Below are 19,524 nucleotides of genomic sequence, written 5' to 3' on the forward strand. Positions count from 1 at the left end.
GACTTTGGGAGGTGGTGAGACACTGGAAAGATAAGGCACAGGAGATCAGTTTTTGTACAAGGTTGGGAAGATAATTATGGTCTGTGAAAGCTTCAGTGAGACCCTTGGTATATTTCAATAAGGACCACTCGTCACTGCAGATGTGATGACCACGGATGGCTAGACTGTATCGAAGTGACTTCTTGGTATGGAATGGATGGCAGACGTTGAAGTGGAGGCATTGCTGGTGGTTGGTGGGTCTGATAGGGACGCAGGTACTGATGTAGTCACTTTGAGGTGGAGGTCAACATCTAGGAAGAAGGCTTGTTGGGTCGAGCAGGACCAGGTGAAGCAAATTGAGGTTCTGGAGGAATGTGGATAGGGTGTCCTCACCCTCAATCCAGACTGCAAAGACGTCATCAATGAATCCGAAACAGGTGATCAGTTTTGGATTCTGTGTGTTTAGGAAGGATTATTCTAGATGGTCATGATGACTTTGGAAGGTGGTGGGAGACCGAAAAGATAAGGCACGGGAGATTTGTTTTTGCACAAGGTTGGGAGTATAATAACTGTCTGTGAAGGCTTCAGTGAGACCCTTGGTATATTTCGTGAGGGAGCGCTCGTTAATGCAAATGCGACGACCATGGGTGGCAATGCTGTGTGGAAGGGCCTTCTTGGTATAACCAAATGTCGAAATCATTTGAATGAATGTCCAAGAAATTAACCAATAACACATACTTAGCCCTTCCGGAGCAGTAGGTTATTGCAATTGTATATCACCTTCTTCATATTTCATCTTTGCAAGCTTAAACCATTAATTGGTTCCACTCACTTTCAAACTCTGAAAACTGTACAAAGTCAGATGGTATTAATAAACACATACAAAGAAAATTCACTCTTATCTCCATTGTGATACCACAAAGGAAACAGTTAACTATTATGGATACTAAATGAGTTGCAAATCTGGTCAAATGTTAACTGTGGAAAATTGTATCAGATAAACTATCAATGGAAACTGACATTCACTTTACAATTTACGACAGCATCTTGGTGTGTTATCTGTTTACTGACATGCCATCAACGAAAGCTATACACTTGCCGTGTTGTCCACGGCTACAGCTACAGTAAGGGCGTACATTTCTCCACCTGCCTCGCAAGCTATGAATTTGGCAATTTTCAATATTTAAAAAAATGTTTGCAGTGTGTCATAGCAGTTACAATTTGATGTAGTGTTTCTTTTGGTGTATTCTACCTGTATAAAAACTTTCAGGGCAGGTTTTGACATGCTGGACTGGACTGTTCCTTTGTAAGAGGAATTAAAGAAATTTAAAGTATACCAACATTTATTCTGATATGGGGGGAAGAAAAGGCTGAAATTCTGTGGAACCAACCAGATTAACTAGTCAGGTTGTGGAATTCTACAAGACCCACAATAAAGCTAAAATTGAAACAATAAAATGGGCTGGTGCAGTTAAAGAAGAACCACACAAAAAGAATTGTAGGCAGAAAATTAATGACAGCCAGTTCACCTGACAGAAAACAGAAGGAAGAAGAGAGTAAATTTGTCTGACAGGCAGAAAAAAGTCCCATTCTGAGAGAATGAATTTGATATGGACACAAAAAACAAAACAGCACCCTGAAAATGCCCATCGTAGTACATAACGTGGTCCACTTGGGTCCAAACATGAATAATGTATAATATCCCTTGAATTTCAGCACAACCATTTTTCTTATGCTAATTTTTTCTGCCATACAACAAACACCAAGATGATGGGTGGGAGGTATGGTGGTGGTGGTGGTGGTGGTGGTGGTGGTGGTGGTGGTGGGCACTACTGAATATTCTTTATCAAGCAAACGATAGCTTAACTTTTGTCTTATAATTTTATCTTTCCTACACATTCTTTTGTTTCCAGTAGGTATACTTATTTTTCCCAACACTGAACTTAAAAGCAAAGCTATAATACAAAGATACTAGGTAAATTGTATACCTTTTAACTTGTGACAGGTGCAATTTTTAGTAAATAAAAATACAGCGAAGCTAATACTATACCTTAAACCTTTCCTCAAAGAGAGAGAGTTCAGCAATCAGATCAGTAATTGCATGTGTCAGTGCATCTTGCGGTGAGTAATCAGATGTAGTTTGGATACGAAGTATAAACTTGTGCTCTAGTGGATGTGGTATTTTGTAACCAGCAAATAAAACATTTGGATCCTTCAACAGTTGGCTGCAAAAAAAAGTGGATCATATTGTTAAAAAAATATGAGTTAGGACCTTTTTTCACTAGAACTGACCATCCATTGGAAGGCCATAATTGCTGAAAATGAATTATTACACATAGCAGGCGAAATACATATGGAAGTACATGCTGAAAATGTATGTGAAGCACAATAATTGCCCTCTAAAACAATAAAACATGTGAGCTATGTGACAGATTGAATGTTTACATGTTTCTAGCTGATTTAAAGGAACCATGTTGAGTTTGTGATTAATATTATAAAAACTGGCAATAACGTCTCCTTCAGGTGTTCCATGCAATTGCTTTCATCTTCACTACCTACACTCATACACAGACCACTTATTCAGAGCACCTGAAGGAGACTAGGTCTGTCATTGAAATTGCGTGTTGAAGTTATATTTATAAACTCAGACATACAATATTAAATGAACAATATATAAACTAAGAATGTAGATGAGCCTGTGCACCTATACAAATCAAATTAGGGGTGTGGTACAAGGAGTTGATTTATCTTCATGCCACTGAAATTTGTGCTATATTTATGGATGCGTGTTACAGGTATTATGACAGCAATGATGATCTTTGTACACATTTAACCAAGTGTTCAATATGAACTTCCTACCTATCAATATGAATATGTAAAACGTCACAGAGAGGATCCACAGCATATGGAGCCGCTCAATGGGCTTCAACTTCAACTATTCTCATCTGCTATTGTCTATAACACTTTCACTTACCTGAATCTCTCCCCTTTTTCGTGGTCGTCATTGCCATTTATTTATTTTCCACTCTTTTTCCTTTTTTTTTGTGTCACATTGGTTTACGGATTTGTTTCTACTTTCAATTTGTCATTCTCTTCTTACCATATTCTGTCTTTTTCACATCCAACATCTGGTAGTTTACAAAATTTGTTGGCAATTTGCCTGCCACTGGTTATTTACTTCTCATCCTACTCTTCCGTCTCTTCCTCAGAAACATTCTTGGCTAGCCTTCCACAGCACTCTTGTCAGACAAGGGATCCTAATGTTGTGAAGGCTAGTGAGAGTGATACCTGGGTGTTCCTGCTAGTGTTACTTTTTGATAAGAATAATTTTTTTTCTAACAATGCTTACACACACAAAGACAGGCCTTGAAATTGCCAGCAGGAACAAATAGATCAAAACGATTAAGGGGAGGCAGAACGTAACTTTTTTTTCACATTTTCGGATTTGTATCTCATTACAAAATCTGCAATTTTCCATATATATAAAATCACTTATAAACTCACATGGGAAGTATTTTATTTTTTTAAATATAATCTAAATTGGTTGAAAATGTTAAAATTTTTACATGCATTACCCTACTTCAAGATCTAATAATTGGTAATTTTTTTTATAGGAGGCTGTGGATTGCTATGTTATCAAGGTTAAATTACATGTTTGTATTGGTAGCACTGTCAAAAACAGTATCTTATTGTTTCATAGCATAAACACATGTTTTATGTCTAACTGCTAACGGTTTTCTGAGAAAGAGTTACGAATAGATTGGTAAATCTCTCAAAAAGTAAAGTACAACACTAAAACAAAATGTTTCTAAAGAAATATGGGTTTCATGGTAATAGATTTTCAAATAAAGGGAAACATTGTGTTCAACATGTGGTGTGTGAAGTTACAGGCAGTGAAATAAAGGCAAACTCGTCAGTATCTAGATAAACACCCATTAGTGCTTTGAGGATCAAAATAAAATGCTGTGATACACAGTTTTCTCAAAATGAAAGTGATGCAAATGGTAGATTGGGTTATATATTCTGATACATTAACAGATCCTAACAAGGCTGTTACGTGAATGTGTGTGTTGTAAAATATGTGAAGGACCAGTTAGTTTACATGAAGATAGTGCAGTATCAAATGGACTAGCCACGAAACTTATCATTAATTGTGCCAGTTGTAAATATACTCACTCATTTTGAAATTCTGATAAGTGTAAAGATAATTAATTGAAGTAATGTTAAGTGGTTTTATGGATTGGGAACTATTGGCAGAGGACACACAGCAGGAGACACAATGTTTGCCACGATGAATATGCCACGCCCACCTTGTAAAATCAACAAGTATCCAGGATTTATTGGAGACGCTGTGGAACCTGTTGCATGTTAGTCAATGAAGAGTGCTGCAAACAAAGCTGTTGAAATAAATGATGGTATGACTGACATACCAGTAGTTTTTGATGGCACTTGGCAGAAGTGCGGCTACAGTTCTAAGAAATCTGTTGCTACAGTGACCAGTGTGCATACTGGAAAGGTAATAATTTCCAGATTTTAAACAAACATTGTTATAAGTGTAAATTGGGGAATGAAGAAGGACATTTGAAGAAGGACATATCTGTGACAGAAATTATGAAGGAACAAGTGGTGGTATGGAGGCCTCTGCAGCTATTAAAATGTTTAGTCAACCTGTAAATGAAAGGGGAGTGTGTTAAACCAAGTTCTTAGGTGATGGAGACTCAAAAGCATATAACAGTGTACTAGCTGCTCAGCCTAATGGTGAGAAGATTATCACAGAACTGGAATGTTAGTCATGTCCATAAGAGGATGGGCTCAATGTTGAGGAAGTTTAAACAAAGTTTGAGAAACAAGAAACTTTTTGATCGTAAAACCATAAGAGGCAGGCTGACAGACAAAATTACTGAAGAACTACAGCAGTATTATGGGATGGCCATTAGAAATAATACTGAGGATTTGTTGAAAATGAAGCAGGCAGTATGGGCTATCTTCTTCCACAAACTGTCAACTGATGGAAAACCAGTACATCACCTTTGCCCTCCTGGACCTGATTCATGGTCCAATTACCGCAACGCCCGGTACTCATACAGTTCACAGAGCCATAAACATTCCATCCCAACAGCAGTCATGAATATCATAAAACCTATTTACAGAGACCTGGCAAATCCTGAATTACTGAAGCGTCTGCATAGTCAGACTCAAAATCCCAATGAGTCTTTCAATAATCTTATATGGATTCTGTTACCAAAAAATGTTTTCGTTGGGATGATGACACTAAAGTTGGAGGTCAGTGATGTGTTATTGCTTTTAATGATTGCAACATTAGCAGGGTGAAAATGCTACAGCATATGGGAATTAATCCTGGAGCAACCTGCATCAGAGAACTTGAACAGATGGACAAGGTTCGCATTGATAAAGCAGAGTATGCAAGATAGTTGGCCCCTAAGGAGTCCAGAAAGAAGAAAAAACTTGGAAAGAGATCAAGAGGATGATATACAGTATGGTGCAGGGTGCTCCTGAGTAACTAAAAATAAAAAATAAAAATTAAGCATATATTAAGTGAGTTACAGTCTTCTGAAACTTTACAAGCCATTCCTGAAAATTTACATTTTCTGTTGCGTTTTTCCCTAAACCTCAGAAACTACTTCGAGTATTCAAATTTTCAGGGAGTAATAAGATACATGTCCTGAGTCTACTGAACTAAAAGAAGAACATAATATTATGTATAATTAAAATTATTTACATAATAGAGGGAAACATTCCATGTGGGAAAAATATATCTAAAAACAAAGATGATGTGACTTACCAAACGAAAGCGCTGGCAGGTCGATAGACACACAAACAAACAAACAAAAACATACACACAAAATTCAAGCTTTCGCAACAAACTGTTGCCTCATCAGGAAAGAGGGAAGGAGAGGGAAAGACGAAAAGATGTGGGTTTTAAGGGAGAGGGTAAGGAGTCATTCCAATCCCGGGATTGAAATGACTCCTTACCCTCTCCCTTAAAACCCACATCTTTTCGTCTTTCCCTCTCCTTCCCTCTTTCCTGATGAGGCAACAGTTTGTTGCGAAAGCTTGAATTTTGTGTGTATGTTTGTGTTTGTTTGTGTGTCTATCGACCTGCCAGATCTTTGTTTTTAGATATAAAATTATTTACAATAATACACAAAATTTTAACTGTGCAATTAGAAAATTGTATTTCTGAAAGCAGTGGCTGAAATGCAATTATTGGAGTTCAGTAGACTCTGAACATACAGTTTAATGTCCTGTAAATGTTTCATGTCAATGGCTATAGTGGTTACCAAAATACAGGGAAGTCAAGTCACTAAATGTAACATTGTTGGGATAGGGCATTCCAACTCCCCTTAAGACAGAATAACAATTTTGGAGACAAAATGGACACACCACTTGTAATAATTACAAACTTCAAACAATAGTTAAATTATAATTCAGTAGCATAACAACATAACGAAGAAAGTGAAGGAAATTTTTCAGACTAGAATAAAAGTATAAAAGGGAAAGAATGCTAACAAAACCTTTCCACTAAAAGTAGAAAAATCAAAAGCATGAAAGATCAAAATTCACCCTAAGAATAAATGAAACAGACTAAAGTAATGTTGGCTGTATAAAAAACATAACCCCATTCAATAAATTACATTTAAAAGTTGCTATATGCCTGTGCTTCATAACTGAAGTTGAACAAGGGCCTTTCCAAACCACTGCTTTTTTTGGCTTCGATACCTCAGTTGGTAAAAATGGAACACTTACAGCATCACTTAATTATTCATTTTTCCTAGCCAATAAGTGTAAGATAACTGAAACTTATGAAAAGAAGCAAAGCATTTGAGTTAAGATTTTAATATACGAAGTGCAACCAGTAAATCCATATATCCTACCCAATGTGTTTGTATTCATAAAGATAAGATTGTGGCATTGCTGTAAACTTCTGAAAATATTTCTGGCACTAAGGTAAAAGACTAACAGTGCCATCTATTGGTTCTTTGACGTACTGTGAAACTTGAGAGTACTATTTGTTGGTTCTTTGGTGTACTACACTGTCATCATTAAGGTAAACATCTGATCTACTCAGCAGAGCAGACCAAAACTTTAAATTATTGTATCTTTCTTACTGAAAATTGATTTTGATAAAGTTTACACGTTACCTGCAAAAACCCCATGAAAATTTGCCTAGTAGGTCTAGAGATAAGCACATTTAAACACACAAACAGACATACAACAGTTTTATTATTAGTATAGAAGAGAGAACTGGTTTCATCAGTACAGTCTTCAGGTGGCACATTCTCCAGAACATCATACCAAAATGTCAATAAATAACAGTGGCACTCTTAGCTCTTCGAAACTGGGGTGTAACTCTTGAGAGTCAACACTAACGATTCTATCAGTCCATCTTTGAGTTGTCACAGTGTTGAGTAGAAGCCCTAACAACAATCATCTAAAAATTAAAACTGGAGAAGCTATTTAAGAAGAATGGAAACTATTCATCTAGGAATGTGAAACCACACAAGATAAGATAGCAACAAAAACCATCTGCCTTCTATAACTGAACAGAAAATTTCAAAATGTGTGTCTTTACAGCACTGAATTACAAGAAAACTGAATAGTAAGTGAAAAAAAAATGAAAAAACAAAGTAGGGAGTGGGGATTTGAAATGTGAAGCTGGAGAAGAATTGGAAATATTAAATGGACAAATATAATACAAAATAAACAAGTACTACATGGACAATATAAAGATGTCTGTAGAAAACCATAAGCAAAAGAAGTGATCATCATAGTGCACAACTGTAAACATTTCAAAGACATTAATTAAGCAGCACAAAAAACATAATATCAATGTTACAAGCATGCAAGTTTCGAGAAAATTTTGAATCTCTCAAATGAATAAAGCTGAAATATAAAGACATCTTTGTAGGCTTTAAACAATGAAAACAGCTTGAAAAGAAGACAAGAATCATTTTCTCACAATTACCAAGCATCATCAGTGCGAAATATTACACACACACACACACACACACACACACACACACACACACACACACACAAAAGGATTTTACAAGTTTTTGGACCCAGTGGCTCCTCCTCCTCCTGGCAGAAGAATTAATGGGGAAGGAAAAGGGGTGAAATAAAAGGACTGGAGAGGTTTAGGGAAAGGGGTACAGTTTAGAAAAGTCATCCACAATCCCGGATAAGGGGTTTATAATTTTTGTGATCTGACTGATCCCCACTTGAACCTTATGTATTTTTGTCTGTTGTTTGTGCTTAACAAATCAGTCTAGTGAGTGTTTTCAGTTTTGATTCAGAAGATTAATGCAAAGAACAGAAGACAGGAACGATAAATGCCTCTTGTGGTTGTAATTAAACTTCATCAAGGAATATATCCTTTTTCAATACACAAACTGCTTTCACCATCCACCTTGCTTGATGGACCCCCTGGTAGCAAGGAGAGATAGTCCATGAGGTGGTTCTTCCGAGAAGAGAGTTGGAGTTAATTCAAAAACTATTGATATAATCCTCTCATACAGCTTGTGTGTGCAAGGTAGATACAAAAGATCTTTTTCCAAAATGTTCTCAATCAAAACACACATCTTTAAATGTTGTCAGAGTTTATGCTGTTTTCAAAGAAACTATAGATTTACTGTAACCAAGAAGCCATTCAGCACGAGTTTCATCGATAACTTTTCTGTGCCCCTTTCCATAGTGAGTTAAATGATTGAAATACGCATAAATTATCAGCACTGAAATGAGTCAGTGTAAGCTGATCCCTGACAGTTGTGCTGGGTAGGGCACAACAGCTTCACGCACCCACCTCAACCAATCACGTAACGCAATTTTGTAAATGTGTCTACGGCAATGATTCAGTGTTATCAGCTCTACAGATGGCTAGTGTTTTCACCGGCAGTCATTTGTGCTTCACAACTGAAAGCTGTCAACAGCAGTGTTAACTGTCAAGGATCATCTTACGCTGACTACTATAATAGTGAACTTTAATTTTCTTCTTATTTTCAAATGCATTCGTGAATAAAATTTATATTTTAAGTATATTAATCATATGTAACGAATTTTTGAATGTCATATTCATTTCACTCTGACCTGTTAATAGCTGCCTGTGATTGATCAGAAGTTCTCTTTCTTAAATTACCTGATCATTGATGTCATGCATTAACACTGGGGGCCCTTTCAACTACTGAATGTTCAAAAATTGGTTATCTTTATTGGCTGTAAATGTCTTCAAAGCAACAATGACGTCAGAGTATTATGTAGTGTCCTTGTTGCTGATACAAACCTAATTTTAGCACGCAATTTCTCTGCTCCTGTGTCACAAGTAAGGATTTTTCCAAATATATCTTCACTTGCCGCACAGGTAGTATGGTACTTTGAAGTGTAGTCAATTTACACACCCGCACATTGTAAAAGAAAACATTGTTGGACAGATATGTCTGTTTATTTTCAGTTATTTCAAGCTAGTAAAGCAGACCAGCATATATTATTTTCTCAAAACAAAAACACTGTACTTGCTATGTCGCAAAAGTGAACAACGGCTGGGGAGGTCTGCACTGTTATAAACCGGTTCCATAATCCATACTTCCGTTCAGTCTGCTCCGGGTTCTCCCTACTTGGCTTGCGGTCTCTGGTCTGTCACGTAAGCCAACTAATGCAATACCGTCTAAGAATATAGTCAGTGAAGGAAATCAATGTAAACAACTTGTCTACATAGAGTAAGCAATGAATTTATCATGGAGAAGTAACATTTGTGCATACTTGACATTTTGTTTTGTAAATTCACCTTTAAAGCCATGTAGCACGTACAATTAGATAGAAAAAGAACAGTGAATGAGTAACAATGGTTTCCAAAAAGAATCTTACTAGAGAACTAGTTCCCATCTATGAAGTTTATCATCTCTATATATCAGTACTGAGATGAAACTTTACTACTTAGTTCTCCCTACATAGATAACAATCACATCCAATTTTAGCATTTTATCTGCCTTAGTTTTCATTTTATAGCATTTTAAAGAATGGAAGTCCTTGTCATTTTTAACACTATAATGGCAAAAAATAACACTCCACAACATTCTGAAAATAAATAACAATCTTTTTCATTCATCAGTCAATCTGTATGAAATTTAGTAATGTTATAATCCAAAGTATATAGATTGTAGGCATTATTGCCTAATACCTTTCAGTAAATTCACAAAAAGAAGTGTGTTTATATTTTGATATTTCATTTCGTAAGAAACATGTTTCATCATTGTGGTGAATATCATAGTAGGGGAAAAATACCCAAAATCTTTTTTCCAAAATAACACTCAAAGCACGGGCTATCAAATGTAAAAATGAAACGAGGGAGTTTTCATTCCTTTATGAGTTTCTTGCTACACTGGAAATTTAGGTTAGTTTTCATTTCGTCACCTTAAAAAAATCTGTTATTGTTAAAATATTTCTAAATAACTGCTTCAGTTATTTAGTTATTAATGTTTTCAGTGTTATTATCCTTTCTAAAAATAATATTTTCTTTACAAACCATGCAACAAATGGTAAAATGCATGCACTGAGCATGTGGCAAAAGGGAAATGTCATAGGTCTTGGACAATATGGTCATGACAAGACTAACTTTAAATAACACAGGCCAACAATCGAGAAACTTTTTTGCTGAGAATACCTTATTATGTTTTTAGGGTGGGAAATCCAAATATGATACTTAAAAAACTGTTATCATCCACCATTTCTTCATATTTTACAGTTAAATTTATTAAATTAGCAATTTTTTAAAGAATTTAACAGCTTTTATATAGTTAAAATAATTTAAAAAGGAGGTGTAATGAATGTAGAGGACCTTGGTGGCACTGCTGAAAAACATTTTCTGGTAAAAAAAAAGGTCGATTCTATTTTTGTGTTAGCAGATGGTGTTTTGTTTACTGTCAACCTAACCTCTCTTTCCTGTTTCCTGTACATGTGCTCAGCACAATGTCTAATCGTGGTTGTAAAAACTCTGCTGACAGTTTTTGTTGTACTTGTGGTGAATTTGTGACTAAAAAACACCAAAGAAATATTACGGACTTCGTGAAAACGGTTCATGTATCATACTTTGGATCTAAACTTGGTGATAAAGATAAATCTTGGGTGCCGCGTAAGTTCTGTTATGTGTGTGCTGAAGATCTGAGAAAATGGTCCAAAAAGGAGAAAACTGCCTTAAAGATTTGGTGTTCCTATGATGTGGAGGGAGCCAAGAACTCATTCCAATGATAGCTACTTTTGCAGTGTTGATCTTACTGGTCATAATTTGAAAAACAAGAAGGTAATAAACTACCCTAACCTTCCATCCGCCATCCGACCAGCAGGGCATGGTGTAGATTTGCCGGTTCCAGAACCACCAGATTTAAATTCTATTCTAACAGAAGTATTTTCTGACGTACAATGTGATTTACGTGAACCAGATGATGAAGTCCATTGCAATACAGAAAGTCTAGAGCCCAAATCATTTAGTCAGATCGAGCTTAACAATTTAGTAAGGGATCTGGGCTTAATGAAAGAAAAAGCTGAATTACTTGGCTCTAGATTAAAAGAAAAGAACTTATTGGCAGCTGGAACCAGCATATACATGTATAGAAAGAGAGACCAGTAATTTTCCAAGATTTTTCAACAAGAAGGTGATTTAGTGCATTGCTCAGACATTCCTGGTCTGATGAATGAGTTTGGCATTGAATACAAAAAGGAAGACTGGAGGCTATTTATTGATTCATCCAACACTAGTTTAAAGCCAGTTTTATTACACAACGGTAACATTTATGCATCTATGGACATTCTGTACATATAAAAGAAAGCTATGAAAACCTATAACCAGTGCTAAGTAAAATAGGCTATTCTGCTCATAGTTGGATGACATGTGGCGATCTAAAAGTAACATGCATGCTCCTTGGTCAGCAAGGTGGCTTTACCAAATTTCCATGTTTCTTGTGTGAATGGGAAAGACTCCCTGTGAGGGAGTCTTTAAAAACTGGTGAGAACATTCTACGCCAAAACCTTGTAGATCCAAAAAACATATTCCTACAACCTCTACATACAATATTACGCCTAATGAAACAGTATGCAAAGGCTTTCCCCAAAGATGGACCATGTTTTAAGTATCTCTGCCAAAAGTTTCCACCTTTCAGAAGCTAAACTAAAAGAAGGCGTCTTTGTCAGACCTGACATGATAAAATTGATGTTTGATGTTAGCTTTGAATCCACAATAACCTTAAATGAGAAAGAAGCATGGGTATCATCCAAGCAAGTTGTTACAAAGTTCTTAGGACATGAAAAAGACCCAGAATATGTTTCTATTATAGCTGCAATGTTAAAGAAGTTTAAAACTTTAGGATGTTAAATGAGCCTGAAAGTTCACTTTTTGAACAGTCATCTTAACTACTTCCTGGACAATATGGGAGATGTTAGTGAGGAGCAAGGCGAGCGTTTTCACCAGGACATTAATGTGATGGAAAAACGCTACCAAGGCCGCTGGAACACAAACATGATGGGGGAGTACTGATGGTCACTTCACCGAGAAGTACAGCTACACAAGAAGCTTCAATGAAAAATGAGAAAGAAAATACAAACCAATTCCAGTTGACAAGTGAAACCTCTATTAACACATATCATTGTTTTAAGTAGCTCACTGTAAATACAAAGTATGCTTATGTTGTAACAAAGTGTTTCATTAATTTCCCCATTTACCGTATAGCATAGGATTTTTATGCTATATAATAAAAAGCATATTGCTCAAAAACAATGGGTAATACAAAAATACTAAGGTTATATTTGGATCCAGCTAATAAAACTCTATAAAGATCAGCTATCAAAGTAAAAAAAGTTGATTAAAAAATTGTTCCTTGGCCTTTGTAATTAAACTTAGAGAATTACCTCACCCAACAGCAATTTAAAAAAATCCCATTGATACTGTGATAACATTTACATCAAATAATCCTTCAAGTGTGTGATAATATTCTGATTGAGAACCGGTAGCATAAGTGTGGGGAGGAAGTTATTCCACTTCAATAATGACTATGTTCGCACATCATATGAGCATTTTTGTTAGCTGGCTTCATCATAGTTACTAATATTTTTTGTTATAAGAAACTTATTATTTTTTTATTTTGGAGTGCATTCATTACTGTGCTGTAGCTGCGTTTAGTTTCACACAATAGCATGTTTTAAACATTTACAGTGTCATTTAAAAGACACAGCACTGAATACTAAATTTATGTTCTGATTAATGGGGCAAGCTCATTGAGTGTACTATCAGAGCTAGCTAAAATGCAATATCTGGAGCAGACTGAACAGAATTTAAAAAACCTACTTTAGTTTCTGGATTCTCACTTTTAAAATCTGAATGTATTTCATGTACACTGCATGCAAATCAATTTATCTTCTTTTTTTCCCCTCTATGTGTGTATCACCTTTTAAACACCACACTTCACTACTTTGAAAAACAAATCATTACTCAATCAGTTACTTCATATTTCAGCTTCATTCCTCTTTTCACACAAGAGTCTGCTAAGAACCACTATTCTTAAAAAAACATTCAGACCTTGCTGCACTGAGTAATCAGCAACTTCAAATGTATTTCAATTTTTTTAATTTAATATAGTAATCGTCTGGTTTTTGTTTATTAAGATTTGTGTAAAATGTTCTTTATATGCCACCAAGCTGCGTATATGCGGCAACAGGTTTTACTTCTAAGAGAGAATCATTTTCTGACAACTTCTGCTTCAGCATCTGGGTCAACAGAAACATCCGATCTCACGCGTTGGCTTTGACCCGTAACGTAAGGGTGTTGTGGTGTGTGACGTCATTACGGCGCGGAGTTTGGTTTGTGAGTGTGGCGTGTTTGTAGATGTCGTGTTGTTGTTTGTTGTGCCCTCTGGTGGTATGTTCATGGTTTTCGTTTGTTTGGTGTGTTGGGCTCAGTTTGTTGTTGCTCAGTGGTGAGTGCTGCGTGCGTCTTTCTGAAGCGGAATTTGTATCAGTGAGTTAACGGTTTTGTGTGATGGTTAATGTAATGATGATTGCTGTACGTCGGGTGGGTTTGTTATTAAGTGTATTCGGTTGTGGTTTTTTGTTCAGGAATGGATATGAAAGACCAGATTAATAGTTCTCGGTTGAGGGCTATGATGGGGGACACAGCTTTAGAGCTGATTAAATTCCTTCAGCTATTTGGCTTAATTGCCGAGGTCGTGAAGTGCGGTGTGTGCCGTGAACCAATGAAATTGGTTAAAGTTCCAGCCTCTCGGACCAGGGATGGTTACATGTGGCGCTGTCGCAAAGATGACGTATGGCGTTCCATACGGCGCGGTACCTGGTTCGAGAAGTCTAGATTGGGCATGCGTGAGATTGTGCATGTTACATATTATTTTTGTTATAGATCCCCACAGAGTTTCTGCGCGCATGAGACTGGTGTGAGTGAGAGGACTGTTTTAGATTGGTATTCCTTTTGTCGTGAAGTGTGTTCGGAATTTATTAAGTACAGGGGGTAAGTTGGGGGGGGGGGGCATGGGGTGGTTGTGGAGGTGGACGAGTCACAGTTTGGGAAAAGGAAGTATGGGAGGGGGAAGTCTGTGGCTCGTCTTTGGGTGTGGGGGGCTGTTGTTCCGGGGGGTGGGGGTTCCGAATGTGGTTTTAGGGTTGTGGAAGGGAGGTCGAAGGCTGAATTAGTGGGGTTAATTGAGGAATATATAGAGCCGGAGTCCACAATAGTTTCTGATGCTTTTTCTTCTTATAGGGGGTTGGGTGAGAGGGGATTTAATCATTTAGTAGTGAACCATAGTTTAGAGTTTAAGAATTATGAGACAGGGGCTTGTACTAATACAATAGAGGGGATGTGGGGGGCGGTTAAGTCAGTTCTTGGGAGGGGGAAGAGGCACTCTTCCAACCTTCAGTCTCATTTAGATGAGTACTGTTGGCGGAAGAGTGTCCCAGAGGGCTATTGTATTGTTCGGGTTTTCTTAAGGGCTGTGAGTAAAATGCATAGGCCGAAAGTGGTTAGTTAGGGTGGGCTGGGTAGGTGGCTGTGGTTCAGGGTGGGGTGGGTGGTTTATTTTGTTGTATAGCGTTTGTTAAGATGGGGGGGGGGGGGGGGGAGGAGGAGGAGTGTGTTTGTTTTTTGTTTTAGTTGTGGAGGATCTATTTTGTTGAAGTTTTTGTTGAGTTGTAGTGTGTGATTGAGATGTTTTTTATGTTGCATTTAGTTTTTGTTTGTGGGTTTTTTATTTTGGGGTTGGGGGGGGGGGAGGGGGTTGAGGTGTGGGTGGGTTGGGTTTTTCTTTTGGTTCAGTATTTTTTCGTTGGTGTGTGTGTGTGTGTGTGTGTGTGTGTGTGTGTGTGTGTGTGTGTGTGTGTGTTATTGTGGTGGCCAATCTAGTTTGTGGGGCTGGAACTTTCTTGTGGTAAGTTCTCATTTTTTTGTTTTTGGCGTATGTGTTGTGTATTGGGGTATAGGGAAGTGTTTCATTGAAATTTGTGGCTGTGGAGGTTGGTATTGGTATTCGTATTGGGAGACGTTTTTGAGTTACATAGGTCAAGGGTAGTGGTAGTTCCTAAGTTATGGGATTGGGAGCTGCTGTTGAGCTATATAGTTGGAGGGAAGTGTTCAATCTCAATGTTTGGTGGAGTATGTTGATTTTTGTAAAGGGAGATGGGATCGGGAGCTGCTGTTGAACTATATAGGTCAAGGGAAGTGTTCGATCCCAATTTATGGGATCGGGAGCTGCTGTAGACATATGTAGGTCAAAGGAAGTGTTTGTCCGTAATGTTTTGCAGTGTATTTTGATTTTTGTATTGGGAGATGGGATCAGGAGCTGCTGTTGAGCTATATAGGGCAAGGGAAGTGTTCGATCCCACATTTGGGATCGGGAGTTGCTGTAGATATATGTAGGTCAAGGGAAGTGTTTGTTCGTAATGTTCTGCGCTGTATTTTGATTTTTGTATTGGGAGATGGGCTCGGGAGCTGCTGTTGAGCTATATAGGTCAAGGGAAGTGTTCGAGCCCAATTTATGGGATCGGGAGCTGCTGTAGATATATGTAGGTCAAGGGAAGTGTGTGTTTGCAATGTTTTGCGGTGTATTTTGATTTTTGTATTGGGAGATGGGATCGGGAGCTGCTGTTGAGCTATATAGGTTAAGGGAAGTGTTCGATCCCAATTTATGGGATCGGGAGCTGTTGTAGATATATTTAGGTCAAGGGAAGTGTTTGTCCGTAATGTTTTGCGGTGTATTTTGATTTTTGTATTGGGAGATGGGATTGGGAGTTGCTGTTGAGCTATTTAGGTCAAGGGAAGTGTTCGATCCCAATTTATGGGATCGGGAGCTACTGTAGATCTACATAGGTCAAGGGAAGTGTCCGATTCCAGATAATAATGTGTTTTGTGGTATTTGGTGAGTTTTGTGATGTCGATTTTTTTCGTCGTCTTGCGTGGTTTTGTATGGCGGTGGGTAGCTAAATTTGTTTATATTTAGTTTCTCCCCACCCAAAAACCCCCAATTTCCCACGCTTGTCCCGTTAGAGTCATTAGGCTTTTTGTGAAACCTGTGTGTGTGTTGTTTTTCTATGTATTTTCGTCTTTATGATACGTATGCAACGATTTTATATCCGCCATATTGGAATTGTCGTTTATGGTCGTTTCCGCCATATTTGTGATGTCATGGGTCAAAGCCGACGGGTGGGATCGGACGCTTCCGTATTTCCCAGCATCTGATACAAATTATATTTTATTTGTATATTTTCATCTAATTTTCAAAGTATTGTTTCTGCACTGCATATCCATCTTTCTCATTATGTGGTGCAAGTAATTTTAGAGATGGGCACGTTACTTCTATGAAAATAGTATTTATAAAGTTCATAGAGCAGAAGACATGACTAATAAATGCAAATATTTGCATTTTAACAGTGAGACTATATACACTGAAAACATTAAAATTAGCCTATCTGTACAAATATTTGAACAGTAACAGATTTTCAGAGACACACAAAATGCTGATCTAAAACATTCAGTACAGCAGGGAAAATACTACCAAGGAACAAAAACAACACATTTAAAAAAAAATGTGATATCCTATGCTTGACGGATCATTTCTGGGAAAAGTAATTTGAGGATTAGATCATTCCCTTTGTGTGGTATTCAATGAAATGCTGAACCACACTTTCACAGAACAAAACACAAACTTGTACGAATACATCTTTTTATTGCTTTTGATGGGTTTATTTAATGGATTTAGGCAACTTTAGTAATAATCTTCATACTTTATAAGGTGTAAAATTACCAAATTGACTGATAAATGAAAAATTGACCTTTTTTCTTTTCAAAATTTTGCTAGTGCCATTTAGAACCATTCTGATAATAAAATAGCTTATCAAATTTGAAATGATGTAAAATGGAAACACAGGGATAAAATGCTAAAATTTGGTATAATTACATTTCTCTGTAAGGGGAACAAATAACCCAGGTTTCACCACATTCTGAGACGGTAAATGAGAGAATGTCTTGTTTTAGTTGAATTAACAAAGAATGACCATGTAAGTGAATGGACATAAGAAACTCTACATCGGAAAATACATAAATTACTGCACTGAGTAGACTAAATAGTTTGTCATATTCACATTTTACAATTATTCTCTCTGTAATTACTTACTACATGTTATTTTCTGGCACATTGCACAGGTATACATTCATTTTGCAGAACAGAATTTCACAATGAATAAAATGTTGTTGAGCCAGAACATATCTGTTCCAAAAGCTCAATATCTTCTCAGTAACTTATTTATATCTATGACAGACAAATTTCCTTATACATATCACACCACTATACAATGGACACAGTAGCATAAAGCATGCGTGTGCACTTTTGTTGAAAAAAAAAAAAAAATGTTTGTTCAAATAGTATCAGGGTTTTAACTAAAATGATGCTGCAGAAAAACTGCTTCTATAGAGTAGAATTTTTAAAAATGCAAGTTTCAAATAACCATCATAATTCTATAGCCAGATGCTAATCCTGCTCCTGCAGCTGTCTTATCTAAAAGGAGGGCCCTCTTGACGGTCATCTGCTTGTGAATCACAAACTTCATTATGTATGTTGTTGTATCTTAATTGTTTGTTTCTGTATTCAATTAAGCAATGACTGAGACCAGCCTGGCATTTATCTGATTGATTAAGGAAAATCAGCAAATTCAATCAGGGTCTAGTACACTTCATCTTGTAATCTATATGAGGTCTATTTATTTACTTAATTTAACTGATTTCTTATTATAGCTTATTTAAAATTATGGAAGCTTAGTGTCACACTGCGTATGTATCAAGTAGCAATAGTTTATCTGTAATGCCTACGGATTCATGTAAAACACTGATGATAAATAATGACTCAACATGACTAACGGCTTGTGTATCGACAAACAGCATACTTTGTACACTCTAGTGAAAACAGCACATCAGGAATTACTGTTGACATCTGAGGAAAATACGTACTTTCGTATCATATTTCCAAGGGTGTGGTCTTCCTTGTTGATAGTAAATATCGCCGCATTTGGCACTTTCGTATCTTGCTCTTTTATTATCCTGAAATCGAAGTCAAATACCTGAATTAATAATAGTTTCGCCGAAGTACGAAACTTTTTCAACTGGTAGCATTAACGATACGTTGGCACAACATTTCCCTACACTTCTGTGCAATAAACCATACCAAAATCCTTAACCATGCAATATCCTAATCTGCTATGACGTTTACATGCTGTAAAACTACAAACGACGTTCTGTTAACTCATGTCCGTTATTACAATTTTGTCATATGATACGTACTTCTTTTCTCCAGCAAAAAGGAGAAATGATTCGAATGTTGGAGGTGCGTTCATATTTCAAAATTATATCTCCTTCCAAGGCACCAACAGTACCCACGATTCCTCACCAACTGACACACACTACTTACAAAACATAACAAACAGAACACGACTTCACACACTGCTACTCCCTCTTTGCCTCTTGCCCTCTTCTGTAAGTCAATGAACTTCAATCAATTCGAGATCCACAGAGAAACTCCATGCTCGTGGTCCACAGACATACATTACTTGACTGGCAAAGATGCATCGTTTACTGAAGCCCGAAGTATGGTGAGGTAAAGGCCCGTCCACACGCAACGATCTGTCTGCACAAATGTCTGCGCACATCACATCTGCGCAGACAGATCGTTGCGTGTGGACAGAAGATTTGCACCAACCTGAGGTGTGTGCAAACCTGGAAGTTGGAGTTGGAGGTTTGAGCGAAACCTCTCAAATCTGTGGGTTCAAACCACATCTGCGCAGACAAGTTGGAGCGTGTGGACAGGAGATCGCCGCAAATCTGGCGCGAAACAGCTGTTTGCTCAGTCTAGTGTTTGTATTTGTGCGCACAGGGCATTAAAGTGGCTGATACTCGTCAGTGTTCTCGAGAGTTTGTAAGTGAATTCATTGAAATATATAGAAACCACCCATGTTTGTGGAAGATTAAAAGTAAAGAATATAGTGACCGAG

The 19,524-nt window shown here is 37.1% G+C and overlaps 1 protein-coding gene across 1 annotated transcript in view; it reads right to left on the minus strand.

Annotated features, from left to right (window-relative positions):
* LOC124714202 (DNA-directed RNA polymerase II subunit RPB11) overlaps positions 1-19,020 on the minus strand; it is a 30,479-nt gene extending 11,459 nt beyond the window's left edge. Inside the window, exons 1-3 of the mRNA XM_047243002.1 lie at positions 18,818-19,020; positions 18,488-18,577; positions 2,030-2,204 (exon numbers count right to left, since the gene is read on the minus strand). Of these exons, the coding sequence (XP_047098958.1) occupies positions 2,030-2,204; positions 18,488-18,577; positions 18,818-18,870 (318 nt within the window). The 5' untranslated portion in view covers positions 18,871-19,020. The remainder of the gene's footprint in view (positions 1-2,029; positions 2,205-18,487; positions 18,578-18,817) is intronic.
* Positions 19,021-19,524: the final 504 nt, after the last annotated feature.

The sequence above is a fragment of the Schistocerca piceifrons genome, chromosome 1 (genome assembly GCF_021461385.2).
Source record: "Schistocerca piceifrons isolate TAMUIC-IGC-003096 chromosome 1, iqSchPice1.1, whole genome shotgun sequence".
Taxonomy (NCBI): Eukaryota; Metazoa; Arthropoda; class Insecta; order Orthoptera; family Acrididae; genus Schistocerca; species Schistocerca piceifrons.